This window comes from Hemicordylus capensis, chromosome 4 (genome assembly GCF_027244095.1).
Source record: "Hemicordylus capensis ecotype Gifberg chromosome 4, rHemCap1.1.pri, whole genome shotgun sequence".
In the NCBI taxonomy this organism is placed as follows: domain Eukaryota; kingdom Metazoa; phylum Chordata; class Lepidosauria; order Squamata; family Cordylidae; genus Hemicordylus; species Hemicordylus capensis.
The window spans coordinates 242,206,904-242,222,271 of NC_069660.1; the positions used below are offsets into that span (position 1 = coordinate 242,206,904).

The window sequence follows — 15,368 nt, forward strand, 5'->3', positions numbered from 1 at the left end:
AATACTAAACATTCCCACTGAAAGAGAGCTATGGATGATGTCTGTTCCCTATCCCAGCCACCATCCCTTCTGCCTCCACATCCACAATGGATCCCAGACCATGGTCTAAGGGTACATGATACAGCCACTTTGCTGAAGCCAAGCAGGTCTTGGTGTAGTCAGTGCCTGGATAGGAGACCATGTATGCCAGCTTTGGAAATGGGGCTGAGCTCAGTTGTAGAGCATCTTCTTTGCATGCAGAAGGTCCAAGGTTCAATCCCTGGCATCTCCAAGTAGGGCTGCAAAAAACTCCCTCCTGAAACTCTGGAGAGCCACTGCCGGTCAGTGTCAACAATACTGTGTTAGATGGCCAATGGTATATGGCAGCTTCCTGTTTTCCTGTGGCAGAATGTCAACTGATCTCAGCAATACAGGAGACCCAGCAAGGGAAAACCAAGGATATACGGTATAGGGCTATAATGCTCTGACCCCATGTCTTTAGAACAATAACAGATGTTAGTATTTTTGGTGATGAGGCACTTTGCTTAAAGGAAGTACTACACACAAGCATCCAACCTCCAGAGAACAAGAAAAGAAGCAGAAGAATAACACTTGTCTTCTCAGAACTCTTCAGGTCTCTGCCTTCAGACTCCAGGGACCAGCACTCACCAGGAATCTCAGTTGTACTGTCACAACTAGATCTTCAAGGACAAGACTTCTCTCCAAGGTAAGCAAGGAAGCCCATGCCTCAAATCAGGAACCTTGTCCCTTGATTCCCCACAAGCCTCTCAAGAGGAGAAATGAATATGTAAAGGATCAAGAACCCATGGCACCATATTGCACCATCCTGTAATGTAGGGGCAACTGTGACTTGCTAAGCAACCTAGCAGGGTAAGGTGCAGTTACACAGTTGCAGAAAACCCTCAAACACAGTTGCCAGCAAACCCTCAAACACAGATGAATGTTTACCATGCACCAGCGAAGGCACTGTGAAACATCATTGCCTCTTTTGGTGAATGTGAAGTACTCTGATCCACCTGTTGCTGTTCCTAGCCAGATACAATTTACTACTTTTCCCTTGCAGATAAGAGCCAGGACACATGACAGCACTACAAAGAGAAACTGGAAATAAGAGTTCCAGTGCAGCTCCCTACACTGGAAGAGTGTGAATATCACCTCAGTGAAAACATTATCCCTCCCAAGAATTGAACCACCAAATATAGACTTCTAAAAGACTACCAGTGGGAGAGGAGGAGATAGGCCAAGGCGTGGTGGAGTGGCAGAACCCCTAGGTGAAAACATCATTCATTACAAGAACTATCGGTTGCAATTGCTGCCCATGACCATTGCAATGTCACTTTTCCCTCTACAGGCAGCCATTCGATATGCACAGAGAAAAAGATATTTCCCTCGCCTGTGCCATGCAGAGCTATAAGCAAGACCTGCAGCAGCAGTGATCACTGGAGAGCTCACTGTTTCTCTGAAGGTTTCATGACAGGTGTGGGAGCAACTGGTGGCGTCATGCTCAGTACGTTGGGGCAGTGATGGGAAACACTGCATCTGTCGTTCCCCTTTCTGTCATGCAGCTTTCAAAAGCACTCAGCCTTGCAAGGCAAAAAGAGATGCAGCAGTTAGTTCCCATGATGCTGTCGGAACTCACTCCACAACTGGTGTTGCTCAAGAGAAGCTGTGATTATTCCAGCTGCGTCTGTTGTGATCGCTAGCAGAGAACCTTCACTCTCCACCCCAATGTTACCTACTTCATGATGGAGCAACTACACTGGGAAACTTCTTCACTGCCACTCCCACAAGGGCTGACAGTCTGCATCCTGACCCTGGGCTTGCCGTTGGGGCATTAGCAAGAGGGGAGATACCAGCAGTTCAGTGTCACCCACTCTCATGGAGTGGAAAAGTGGATGATACATGTCTTAAGAAAATGGCCAGCCGACACTAGCAATCATTCTAATGAGCACAAGGGAAGAACAGCTGTGTGGATTGAAGGGATATGTGCAAAATGAAAGGGGGCTGAAGAAATCAGATAGCTGACAGAATGAAGCTACTAGTCCATATGCCAATCATTCTGCTTTGCACTGCACTGTCTCAGGTGTATGTGTGGATATTCCCAGGCCTCTTCTATGTAAAGGCTAACCCAGGTAAGTATCTTTCATGCTAAGCCTTTGCTGTTCCACTGAGTTATGGCTCCATTCAGTCCTTTCAGTACTTGACTGTATGACCAGGTGTGCTGGATGTGATGGATGTAATGTGGCAAGGGAAGGAATGCATCATGGGTTTGGCCTCTACAAGACTACAAATGTCCTCTCATTGGGGTCTCTTCTATCTGATCCCAGTGCTGTGTGGTATGGGAGGTTTGGGACTCTAGTGCTGCTTTCCCTTTCTTGTTCTCCATTTAAAATTATTGTTGCCAGCACAGCCCTCAAAAGATGAGCTTTGTGTTCATTTTGAACTTCTGCAGAATGGGACTCAGACTCTGGTTTCACATTACATTGCTCTTTCCCACTGAGCCACCAGACAGCTCATAGTGCTTCCTCTTAAATCTGCTGTGTTTTCATTATTGTTGTTGTTACGCACCTCATTGTGAGGTCGGCCCTATCCTTAGCCATGTGGCTTCCTTCTGTCTCCCTTGCAAAAAAAGTGTTCCCCTCACAGACATGTAAACATTATAAGCAGTGTCTGGACCACTGTTCCCTCTAAGGTGTGCACATATGTTCGTTCACTCACAAGTTTTCTGATGTCTTCTCAGTTAAGTTTAGATCCCACTCAGGTTGAATTAGGAAGGCCCCACTCTGAATGCATCTGCGCACACAGTGCCTTGATACTGCCGCCCAGAACAAAACTCATTCCACACAGAGATGACAAAAATTAGAGGGACCACTGGTCTGGACTCCCCCTTTTTGAGAAGCTTCTGGGTTTTCCATGCAAATCTCTTGACTACTGAGCCATAGAAGAGACTGATAAGCAAGTACTGTTGTCGGTTCCTGGGAGCATGCTTATGTTTGTGTGCAAGGTAAGATGCATTGATAATGTGCAGGCTTCAGTGAGCAACCTTGTGGGTGACAACAAAGATTAACCACTCTGAAAGTGGTGATCACTATCAGTCTTGGTACATTCGCTTTTGTTTCTAATGATACTGCAACCAATGCAACAAAAATCTGGAGTGTGGTGGCAGATCTCTTGATAACTGGCGATGAATTTTGTATTTAGCAGGGAAAGAGTAACTGTCCCTGCTCAGCTCAGAACAGCATTCCTCTCAATGGCTGCTGCTAGTTTCTCACTTGTATTTCTTTTTAGATTGTGACCTCAGCCATTTTGGGTCAGAGAGCCATTTTCTTACTTTGTTTCCTAAGCCATCTGGAGAACTATGTGTTGAAAAACATTATATACATGGTTTTAATAATAATGTGCTGTTGACTTTGCTGCTGGGACAGCATAGGCTACACAGTCCCACCGCAGCAATCACCCAGTCTAGCAAGACAACAGAATCAGCCTAAAGTATATTCTCAAATAATGTTGACCACCTTTCGCACTTTCAAAAAAGTGTTTTTAAATAAGCGTTCTTCAATTATTTGTAAGATATTCCCCTTAGGAGATGGAGCTGTTCTGGGAAGAGCATCTAGGTTCCAAGTTCCCTCCCTGGCATCTCCAAGATAGGGCTGAGAGAGATTCCTGCCTGCAACCTTGGAGAAGCCACTGCCAGTCTGTGTAGACAATATTGCGCTAGATAGACCAATGGTCTGACTCAGTATATGGCAGCTTCCTATGTTCCTTTCCACTTCAAAAATCCCACATTACATATTTATTTATCTTATACAATACATACTACAGATTTTCAAATCTCTTAAATTTATGCAACAGGCCATAACACTGATTTCCCCAATGAGCTGGTGTAGACTACAGGTCATATATATTAAGTTATCTGAGCAAGCATTTTTATTTGTTTTTATTATGCCATATAAAGGGGGAAACTCAGTGGAAATCCTTCCCTCTAAATCTCAAAAATGATAAGCTTGTCCCAGTCTTGTATCTTGAAACTGCAATATAGGTTGCTGCTGTCTTTTGAATCTGATTGTGATCCTTGCAAAAAAAAAAAAAAAAAACGTAACAGTTGGGGCTTTTTAAAATAATGACATGAGGAAATCCTCTAAAATCCTTGCTTCTGGAAGAGAATGGAATGCTATTATTTCAGCTGGAAGTGTCCCTGGTTAAAAGCATAACCAGCAGATACCAGAAATGCTTGTTTTATGTTACATACTTTATTTTGACCAAGAGTTCATCTGGCTTGTGCAAAAGGTGAGCCTCACCATCAAAACTTAAGAGGGCTTTGTCATTTCAGGATGAAATAAAAGTGCATTTATTAAAATAAATAAACAAAATAAATAAACTCTTTGGTAAGTGAACTTCCTTGTTGTTGCAATCCGCCTTCTCTATGTCTCAGATCCTAAACATACTTAGGCTGTATTGAAATCTGTAGGACTGCCTTCAAAGTGAATATATTTAGAAAGAGTTTGCTTTCCCTAAACAAAGATACAGTCCTCAGATTATTTGTTTCTTTTGCTTATTGTTTTTTCTGTATTTTGGCAGGATGACTGAACCTTTTTTGGCGGGGAGTGTATTCAGATTATGCTGGTTTAGAGAATGTTCAGTCTCTGTAACTACCAGCTGTACAGGCTTGGAACATAGTTTGCACCTGATGTTACAAAGACATCCCACTCTTCTCTTTAGCAGCATGTGGTTTTAAAATGGGAAGAGAACATGTCAGAAGAACAGAGCCTATAGTGGCCACCTTCGGATACCTATCTCATATAAATTGTGACTCTTATGCTAATAAAAGCTTACATCTAAAGCGAGCCTTAAGCTTTTGTTTGTTCCTTTGTCAGCACAGCTCCTGGAACATTGTTTTTCTACAGCTTCATTCCACTACTAAAATCTCTGAATTTTCATTCTGGTTGTTAAAAGAATGTATTCCTTGTGGTACCGCAAAGGTTGCTCCAGAAAGGGGGGATGGGTGGGCAGCACACACACACACACACACACCCCGACAAGTGGCTTGTCCCCCACTCCCATTTCTATTTAAGAAATCTAATATGTGGGGCACAGCTCACCTACCCATAAATGTACTTTGCCCCTTCTGTGCCCCCACCTCATTTTTTTTCTGGTGTTCTGAACATGGCATACTATTGTAACTATATGGGCATTTTTTACCCCTGTAAATTATGCTGGCAATTTAGGGTTGAGAAATTAATAGTGTAGTACCTGCACTATTCTGATAAATGAAATAACCTCTTTCATTCAGCATCCTGTTTCTTTTATTATTAGGGTTGTTGGAGTGTATATTCTTCTATGATGTTATTGGCCCAGAATTCAGCTGCAAAATCACTACTAATTCCTATCAAGTTAAGCTAGAGAGGGTCAATTATCTCTGGTATTGCAAGTTTCCATTTTCCCTTTATCTAATTATATTCTGCACTGCATAAAGCTTTGCTAGTAATCTGACTGGCATTGTTCCGAAATTTGATTGGCTTTACACTGAAATGAGTTCCTGAACAAGATGCTATGCATGTGTAGTAATTAAAAAGTTGCCTCCTTCAGCTTCTAGATTAGAAAATGTTGAGACCTTGATAGTCATCTCATATCAGGATGATCTAGCCTATTTTATATATCAACTTCTCAGATGGAAAAATGGTACAACTTTGTCTTTCCATTAAGAGCTGGTAAAGTGGATTTGTTGCATCTCTTTTGAATGCCCAAAGGCTATACACTCTTCACAAGTCAGCTCAGTATCTTCTCAACTCAGTATTAAGGCCCAAATGCAGAATTCATATGCAAATGATGGGGGGACAGGGGGCACCTTCGTTGACTATGAGGCAGCTATCCGGGTGGTGGTGGGGAATAGAAGAAGTAATGTTGGCAGTTCAGCAGGCCATTCCAGGGGAAGGGTAGTCAGACTACATAGCCGTCTCCCCTTCTGGCTGTCCTGCAAGCTCTTTGACCTCAGGGAGCACTGCCAACAACCCACATAGCCTTTCCCTGTTCCTCTTTAATGCCAGGTTGGTCCAAAATAAATCTGAACTCATCCATGATTTGATCATGGTTGAAGGGGCTGACCTGGTATGTATTCCTGAGACTTGGTTAGGGGAGGCTAGTGGTCCAGTTTGGTCCCAGCTTCTCCCTCCAGGATATTCTGTAGAGGAGCAGGTGAGGGGACGTGGACAGGGAGGTGGAGTGGCTGTGGTCTATAAGGATAACATCTCCCTTACCAGGGTCCCTGTTAGGGTGTCGGACCATATTGAATGCGTGTACTTGAGTTTGGGGACCAGGGATAGATTGGGACTTCTGTTGGTGAACCAATCGCCCCTCTGCCCAGCGGAATCCCTTACTGAGCTCACGGACTTGGTCGCGGAACTCGTATTGGAGTCTCACAGACTTTTGGTGCTGGGGGACTTCAATATTCATTTTGGGACCAATCTATCCATGGTAGCTCAGGAGTTCATAGCGGCCATGACAACTATGGGCCTATCCCAAGTGGTCTCTGGACCGATGCATATTGCAGGTCACACACTTGATTTGGTCTTTTACTCTCATCAGGGTGGTGTTCCGTGGGTGGGGACTCCTGTGATTCCCCATTGTCATGGATGGACCACCATCTGGTTAAGGTTGGACTTACAACCACTTCCCACCTCCGCAGGGGCGAGGGACCCATTAGAATGGTCTGCCCGAAGAGGTTATTGGATCCAGTAAGATTCCAAGAAGCCTTGGAGGGATTTAGTGTTGGCTTTGCCGGTGATCCTGTTGACACCCTGGTTGAGAATTGGAACAACTTGCTCACTAGGGCAGTAGACATGATTGCTCCCAAGTGTTCCCTCCAACCCACTTCAAATGTGGCCTCTTGGTATACAGAAGACCTACGGGGGCTGAAGTGGAAAGGCAGACGACTGGAGTGCAGGTAGAGGAAGACTCAGCTCGAATCTAACATATTGCGACATAGAGCACATCTAAAGATCTATGCTCAGGCAATACGTGCGGCAAAGAGGCAGTTCTTTTCTGCCCGTATTGGCTCTGTGAGTTCACGTCCAGCAGAGTTGTTCAGGGTTGTGAGGGGACTAGTATCTGCCCCCACTCTCTTGAACCAGAATTTGGAGTCATCAGTTACCCACTGTGATGTGTTTAAAGAGTTTTTCGCAGATAAAATCTCTCGGATTCGGGCCAGCCTAGATGGAGACTCCACAACTAATTTGATTATCTGAGCTGGAGGTGCCCAACAACTCCTTCTATGTGATTCGACTGGATCGGTTTCAGTCTGTGACTCCTGACGATGTGGACAAGCTGCTTGGAGCTGTGAGGCCTACCATTTGTTCTCTTGACCCTTGTCCAACATGTCTTGTTCGATCTAATAGGGAGGTTGTTGTAGACAACCTGGTGGAAATCATAAACGCTTCTCTGAGGGAGGGCAGGATGCCTCCCTGTCTTAAGGAGGCAATCATTAGACCTCTTCTAAAGAAGCCTGCATTACATCCCTCAGAGTTGAGCAATTATAGGCCTGTTTCCAACCTTCCATGGCTGGGTAAGGTAATTGAGAGGGTGGTGGCCTCTCAGCTCCAAGTGGTCTTGGAGGAAACTGATTATCTAGACCCATTTCAAACTGGTTTTCTGGTGGGCTATGGGGTGGAGACTGCCTTGGTCGGCCTGATGGATGATCTCCAATTGGGAATTGACAGAGGAAGTGTGACTCTGTTGGTCCTTTTGGATCTCTTGGAGGCTTTTGATACTATCGACCATAGTATCCTTCTGGAACGTCTGAGGGTGTTGGGGGTGGGAGGCACTGTTTTACAGTGGTTCTGCTCCTACCTCTTGGATAGATTCCAGATGGTGTCGATTGGAGATTGTTGCTCTTTGAGATCTGAGCTTAAGTATGGTGTCCCTCAAGGCTCCGTACTTTCTGCAGTGCTTTTTAACATCTACATAAAACCACTGGGAGAGATCATCATGGGATTTGGAGCTGGGTGTTACCAGTACGCTGATGACACCCAGATCTACTTCTCCATGTCAACTTCTTCAGGAGCTGGCATATCCTCCCTAAATGCCTGCCTGGAAGCAGTAATGGGCTGGATGAGGGAGAATAAACTGAAGCGGAATCCAGATAAGACGGAGGTACTTAATGTGCGGGTTAGAACTCTAGAGACAACCTTGATCTGCCTGTTCTAGATGGGGTCACACTTCCCCAAAAGGAAGAGGTTTGCAGTCTGGGAGTACTTCTGGATTCACACCTCTCCCTGGTTTCTCAGGTTGAGGCGGTGCCCAGGGGTGCTTTCTATCAGCTCCGGCTGATACGCCAGCTGTGCCCGTTTCTTGAGATCAACGACCTCAAAACACTGGTACATCTGTTGGTAACCTCCAGCCTTGACTTTTGTAATGCGCTCTACGTGAGGCTGCCTTTGTATGTAGTCCGGAAACTTCAGTTGGTACAGAATGCGGCTGCCAGGTTGGTCTCTGGGTCATCTCGGAGAGACCATGTTACTCCTTTACTGATGGAGTTACACTGGCTGCCATAGGTTTCCGGACAAAATAAAAAGTGCTAGTTATAACTTACAAAGCCCTAAACGGCTTAGGCCCTGGGTATTTAAGAGAGCGTCTTCTTCATTACAAGCCACCTCCCATTGAGGTCATCTGAGGAGGTCCGTCTCCAGTTACCGCCAACTCGTTTGGTGGCTGCACAGAGACGGGCCTTCTCGGTCATTGCCCCGAGATTGTGGAATGCGCTCCCTGCTGAGATACAATCCTCCCCATCCCTGGCAATTTTCAAAAAAACAACTGAAAACCCATCTTTTCGCCCAAGCTTCCTCAGCTTCCTAATCATTTTTGGGTTTTAATTTCTGGTTATTTTTAAACTGTTAAATTTTTTTTAAGTTTTTGTATATGTTTTTAACTGGTTTTATGTTATTGTAAACTTCCCAGAGATGAAAGTTTGGGGCGGTATACAGATTTGATAAAATAAAAATAAACAATAAATAAAATAAAATTTTAAAAAAATAAATAAATGTATGATTAATCGTCATTAGGTATCATGAAAATATATTGTTCCTGTCATCATGGACATCCACATTGTTGTTATCTATAATATGTATCCCACGACATCTACAACCAGGAACCAGGACATTGGAAACAAACTGGCTGACATGAGCTGCAGCCTTCTGGTGTAGGAGGGCTGTGCATCTGCAGGGAGCCTTCAGCATCCCTATGTGAAAGGCTCCTTTGCACAGGAGACTATGTGTGGATAATGGGGGCAATTTTCACATCTCTCCCTTCACTCCAAAAGCATTTTCTATTAGTATAAACCTGCTGCCCAGACCAAAGGTCTTTTAAGTACCTAGCAATGCCCCTGGTTCATGGAGGCAATTGATGGATGGGTTTAGACAATGGATGTGCATAATTCTTCTTATTTGTCCATCAATCCACTGTTTTTCAACTTCAGTGAGGAACAAGTGCCATCTTATTTGAGGAGATCTGTTTTTCCAAGTGGTGTAGTCTCTCAATGACATAATAAAGCCAGCAGTGCCAGCAACATCCAGCAGACATTTAAACAGTGTCACTGGCCACTTGTTAGTTGGTGGTTGTGTGGATTAAGTGGTCCAGCTTATTACTCCAGTTTTGTTTTGGCTGTAATCCAGAAAGATTAATGATTTCCTGTGCTCCCCACCCACTGGCAGGTCATGGTGCTTGGTTGGCCATCAATCTGTTACCAAGGAAAACAGAACCGGTGTGAATCAACTGTGAATGTGCTCTGTCCAAGCAGTCCTACAGCAGAAATTGTACTGGGGTAAATGGGCTTGGGGTAACTTTGTATCCTGATAGGAAAAGCTATTCATGCCTGGAATACAAAGTTATCCAAGGAACTGTTTCATCCACAGCAACCAAACCATGCAGAGTTACTACATGATACTTGGGCATATTGTATACTGGAGTGCCAGTGACCATGTCCTCAAGGAAAACATTACAGAATTAAAAACCTCTTAGTTGTTGCACAAAATGGGATATAAAGTTAACAAAATGGGATATAAGTCCTCTGGGATATAAAGTTAACCCACAACCCATTGAGGGTTTAACATAAATAATAGCTGCCTAGCATGGAAGACCTGGAACAGTGGCTTACTGTGGTGTTCAGTGTGCCATCCACTGAAGGGAGATGGGCCCACATGGCTTCTGCATCAGCTGAGAGCCCATTCACTCTAACAAAGGGACAGGCACACAGCTGCAGTGGAAGCCACGTGAGCATATTCCCCTCTGTGGATAGTGTGTGCACTATATTGTAAGCCAGTGTATTTAATAATACATTGTACAATCTAGACCCATTTAGGCATGCAGAGGTCAGGAATGCTTCTGCCTCACACAATCCCAAGAACTCAGGTGTGTCTGCTGCCTACCTTATCTCAATATATGAGATTACTATGCAGTGTGTGTCTGTGTGTGTGTGCACGCACACACACATTATAGTAATTAATATCTTTCAGATATCTTCAGAAGGTACAAGTATAAGGTGTGGGCAAATGTTCTTGTGTGTTCTTTATTTTTGTCAGCATTTAAAATCATAATAATGATTTCGTGTAATGTCAGCATTTAAAATCATGGTTGATTCTGATTCATGAAACAGTTTCAAGCATTGAGATAGCAAAGAAATGCATGTTGATATCTTTCAATTTCAAATGAGCTTTTGCAAATATGTTGTGTTTAGGAAAAAATGTGTTCTTAAGATGTTGTGTAACATCTAGGGCAGGCAGAAGCAAAAGCTTTCAAATAAAATATTTATTTCCTGTTAAAGAAAGTGTTTTCACTGTCTTTAGACAGATGGGGAGGCCCTTATTGTAAAGAAGTGTGAAAATGCTTCTGCAATTATGGATTTGACAATGAAATAAAGAGAATCAGATTATACTTCTGAAGTGAATGCTGTTACTGTGTTTTGAAACTACAAGCAGCTACATAGCTCTGTAAATCAAAACAAATCCACCCAAGTACCGCTCCTGCTAACTGCATTCTTGTTTTCTCACACGGTCAATCTGGTGGCCATGTTCCATGATTGTTTTCCTCCTCCTCCTCCCCTACCTTTTTTTTAATGAAACATGCAGGAGGTACATTCCTACTCATCACAGCAGAAAATTGGCTCCCTCCTTAATAGGTTTACTTTGGAGTAAGGTCCATTTCTTTCAGTGGGACTTACTTACAGGGATGGGCAAGCTGGGCAGTTGCCCAGTATGCCTACTTGAAGGAGACACCAAGTTGATCTTGGCTGTTCGTTGTGTGCACTGCCTACAGTGAGCTAGGGAGAAAAAAAATGTGTGGCTTATTAGCAATAGTATGGCACCCCTATGCACTACATTGGGGCTGTTGTGGACTCCTAAGGTAGCCCTGATGCTGCAGGAACAAGCAGTTGTGCAATCAGCACTGTCATACTTGCTCCTATTGACTGTGGCTTACCACAGATGAATATCTTTTTCTTGCTCTCTGGTACAGTTGTGAATTTCATTACATAACACTGGTCTTAAGATGGATATGGTATTTTTGTAAAGTGATGTGGGTTAAGCCTTTAGTTGCTATAATGATGGTTTGAAGACCATATAGTTTCTGAAAGATAATGGCTTTATAACTATGTTTCATGCTTGATTAATTCCTTTACATGTTTTCTAAGAGGAATAGGCAGGTCAGATAATGGTGTTTTTCTCTATCACAGATATATCTGCGTCAGTGTTGTATTGGACAACGTTACATACAATTTAAGGTTAAAGTGTCAACTTTTAAGTTTAATGTGTTGGACAAGCTGGGAACACCTGAGCTCAAATCGCTACTTGATCATGAAAATTAGTGGGTAACGGTAGGCCAGTGGCAATCTCATAGCCTAATCTATCTCACGGGGTTGTTGTGAGGATAGGAGGACATGTGAACTGCCCAAAGCTGCTTCGAAGAAGGGTGGGATAAAAATAAAATAAAAATAAAGTACTAGAACATGAACTAGAACAAAACAAGCATACTAGAAATCAGAGGAATTGGCCAAATATACCAACAAAAGAAGAAGATAAACATTTTCCTTTTGTCAAACTTAATATACGTATTACGTTAATATGTCAGTGATGCAATGCGCATATTAACTCCAACTCTCAACAAAAAGACTTTTTATTACACAAAAAAACCTCCTAAAAGCTGGTAAATATAAAACGTTTCGTTGTAACACACCATCCATAGTTAAATAAACAAATGAGCACAGATGAAAACCACCTCCTTTCCCCAGCTGGAATTAAAACAGCTGGAGAACGGAGGAGGTTTTCATCTGTGCTCATTTGTTTATTTAACTATGGATGGTGTGTTACAGGGAAGCGTTTTATGTTTACCAGCTTTTAGGTTTTCTTTTTTTGTGCAATAAAAGCTCTTTTTGTTGAGAGTATACATATTAATCCCAAACACCTGGTCTCTCACACTGGCAGTTTGACAATAAAATGTTGAATAGGAAAAGTTGCTATCCTAACAAAACAATTCAGTTTTTGTAGCTGGCAGTATGTACTTTTGTGTAGAAGATTAAGGGTGGGAACTATCAAATAGAGTTCATCCTAGTACACACCCACAGGCTGGCAGGCTATGTGTTTGGCTCATCCTGTTGACAAACTACTACTACGAATATATATATACCACTTTTCAACAAAATTTCTCAAAGCAGTTTATACAAAAAGTTGTTCTCTAAGCTGTTTATATTCTTTAGACACCTTAACTCCAAGTACAACAGGACAGCTGAAAGAGTGTCAGAAATAGCTTAAGTAATCTTAAGTATACAGATTTGCATTGAGGGGCTAGGAGAAGAGACAAGAATGCAATTGAGCACAAAGGGATGATAGAAGTTCCTTGGCCCAGTGAATGGCAGTATAGATGCTTAAATGTCCAGAGATTATCTTCTGAGTAAATCTTGATGGACTTGGCTAACTAATCCTAAACTTTTTCCCAACACATGTGCCAATTTTAAGTTCAGTCTCTTTGTTTTTTTTCTATCCATGCCCCTTTCCCAATCTCTTGTTTCAAAAAGTACAGTAGAGGAAGGAGACATTCTGCAAAGGGAGGTAGAGAGCACAGCTACCTTTGGAACGGCTACAAGACTTCCTTTGGGCTATCAACACAGCAGCATCCTACTCAGGGCCCAACAACATGCTCATAAAAATCATGTACAGTGTAAGAGCCTTCTGATCATGTAGATGAGATACTCAAGTAGCAGAGGAATGCATACTGTTGCTGAACTGTCTTCAGTATGATATAAATACAGATTATACATTAGGTATAAGGTGAAAAAGAGATTTCCTGTCTTTTGTTGGTGTTCTTCATGTTTATTATTATTAGCTGTATATTACATGCAGATTACAGGAAGCAATGCCATAGTTCCTGAGCTGTGTTCTCTTTTGTAGCCCAAATTCTAGCTCCTGGAAAATGTGAATGTGGAGTGAAAGTTTGAAAGAGTGTTTGATTTTAGGAAGATTACGCATAGGCAGGATATGTAAGTGGGGTTAGTTGATATACAGGGTATAGTTTATGTACAGACTGCATTAGGTTCTTAAAAGACAAAACCTCCTCTATTGGGTTATTTGTGAAACAGATCACTGAGGCTATTCACACGACCAAGCTGGGGTGGGGGGAGGCTGCACAAATCTTACTTTCCCCCTGATGATCACACACATGTTATTGGGAGTGAGGACCACGCTCCCAGACGAGCAGTGCTATGCCGACTAGCACACAACTCCAGAGGGCAGGACAATGCACCCCAACCTCCAAGTATTCCACAATGCATCACATGCCAAGCATGGTTTTGGAGATCCCCCCAGGAGATAGGCGCTCTAGACACTCATCTCAGTGTGTGACCAAGCTGGAAGCAGACCAAACTCGCACATGATCAGGGATCTGAGTTTAATGAAAGAACTGAACTGAACTGAACTGAACTGAACTGAATTGAATTGAATTGAATTGAAGAAGCTGGTGCCCTTAAGCCTGATTAAAAGCCAGGCTAAAAAGCCAGGCTAGGTGGCACTGCTCTGCTGGTATTGGACCCAAACCTGATGGTTCTCACACACAGCCTAACCTTATCTAGGCTTATCTAAATGGCTTATCTAGCCTGGATTAGGCTGCCTGTGAAAACAGCCTCACAGTATTAAGTAGGGATCTAAGAGGTGTAGCAGGGAAGTAACTTGCCTAGGGAGCAAGAGGTTGCTGGTTCGAATCCCCGCTGGTATGTTTCCTAGACTATGGGAAACACCTATATTGGGAGCAACAATATAGGAAGATGCTGAAAGGTATAATCTCATACTGCATAGGAGATGGCAATGGTAAACCCCTCCTGTATTCTACCAAAGAAAACCACAGGGCTCTGTGGTCACCAGGAGTCGACACCGACTCGACGGCACAACTTTACCTTTACCTTTAAACTGAAAACATGGTAATTTTTCATTTTGTTCTTTTAGCTTTATGCATCATCACACAGTATTCAGAAGTGATGCTTCAGTGACAATAACAAAATCTGCTCCCAGATTCCTCATCTGTGATGCATTATTTTAAATTTTAAAATCCATAAATGTAGGTCACAATCAAAAGCCTTTCCATTCATGGGAGAATAATATTTGATAGGAAAACAAAGCTTCTTCATCCACCTAATAGGTGAGCCACTTTTAGTGCTGACCTGAAATAACACCTGTTTTGCAGCAAAAATGGAGGAACCTTTTGATAGCTTTATGGGGACTCACAAAAGTACCATGATTAGGGTGGGGGGGCTTACATATATTTTCTTTCCTTTTCAAAATCGAAAATACTGTGCTTCTGCAAATGGCAGCTGCAGCAATGCTTCCAGTGCTACTGTTCTTCCTAGCAGCCAGCTCCTGCCAACGATTTCTTTCTCCCAGAATATGCTGGGAATTACATGCACTCCCAGTGCATTTCAGGAGAACAAAATGGCAACCCTCTTTATGGTCACAGAAGCAACTCTCTCTAGTTATTTGGTACAGCAGAAAATGTGCTCTGCAGCTCTTCAGTGACACTGTAATCTATTCTTCCTCCTTCATATGTTTTAAGCTGAACCTGGATGCTGAAAACAGATGCTTGGACTGAGCCCTGGCACAAATTAAGCCCGGTATACTCCATGCCAGGCCATGTGAATTTGAGAGCCTACTCTAAATTAAGTATCCTGAATGTATGAAGCTGCCTTATACCCTTGGTCGTCTAGTCCAGAATTGCCTTCTCTGGCTGGTAGTGGCTCTCTCAGGTTCTCAAGTATCACCTTCTCTCTACTCTAATCTAATCTAATCTAATCTAATCAGGAGATACCAAGGATAGAACCCTAAATGCATAGGAAGTGTTCTGCC

The 15,368-nt window shown here is 43.0% G+C and overlaps 1 protein-coding gene across 14 annotated transcripts in view; it reads left to right on the top strand.

The window, feature by feature from the left end:
• The window catches only part of DLGAP1 (DLG associated protein 1), a 575,006-nt gene that overhangs the window by 469,866 nt on the left and 89,772 nt on the right, over positions 1–15,368 (top strand). For 13 of the 14 annotated variants that reach the window (XM_053244145.1, XM_053244135.1, XM_053244134.1 and 10 more), the window contains one exon: positions 13,060–13,197. The exons of the other annotated variant lie outside the window; for it this stretch is intronic. In XM_053244145.1, the coding sequence (XP_053100120.1) occupies positions 13,060–13,197 (138 nt within the window). The remainder of the gene's footprint in view (positions 1–13,059; positions 13,198–15,368) is intronic. 14 annotated transcript variants of the gene reach the window in all.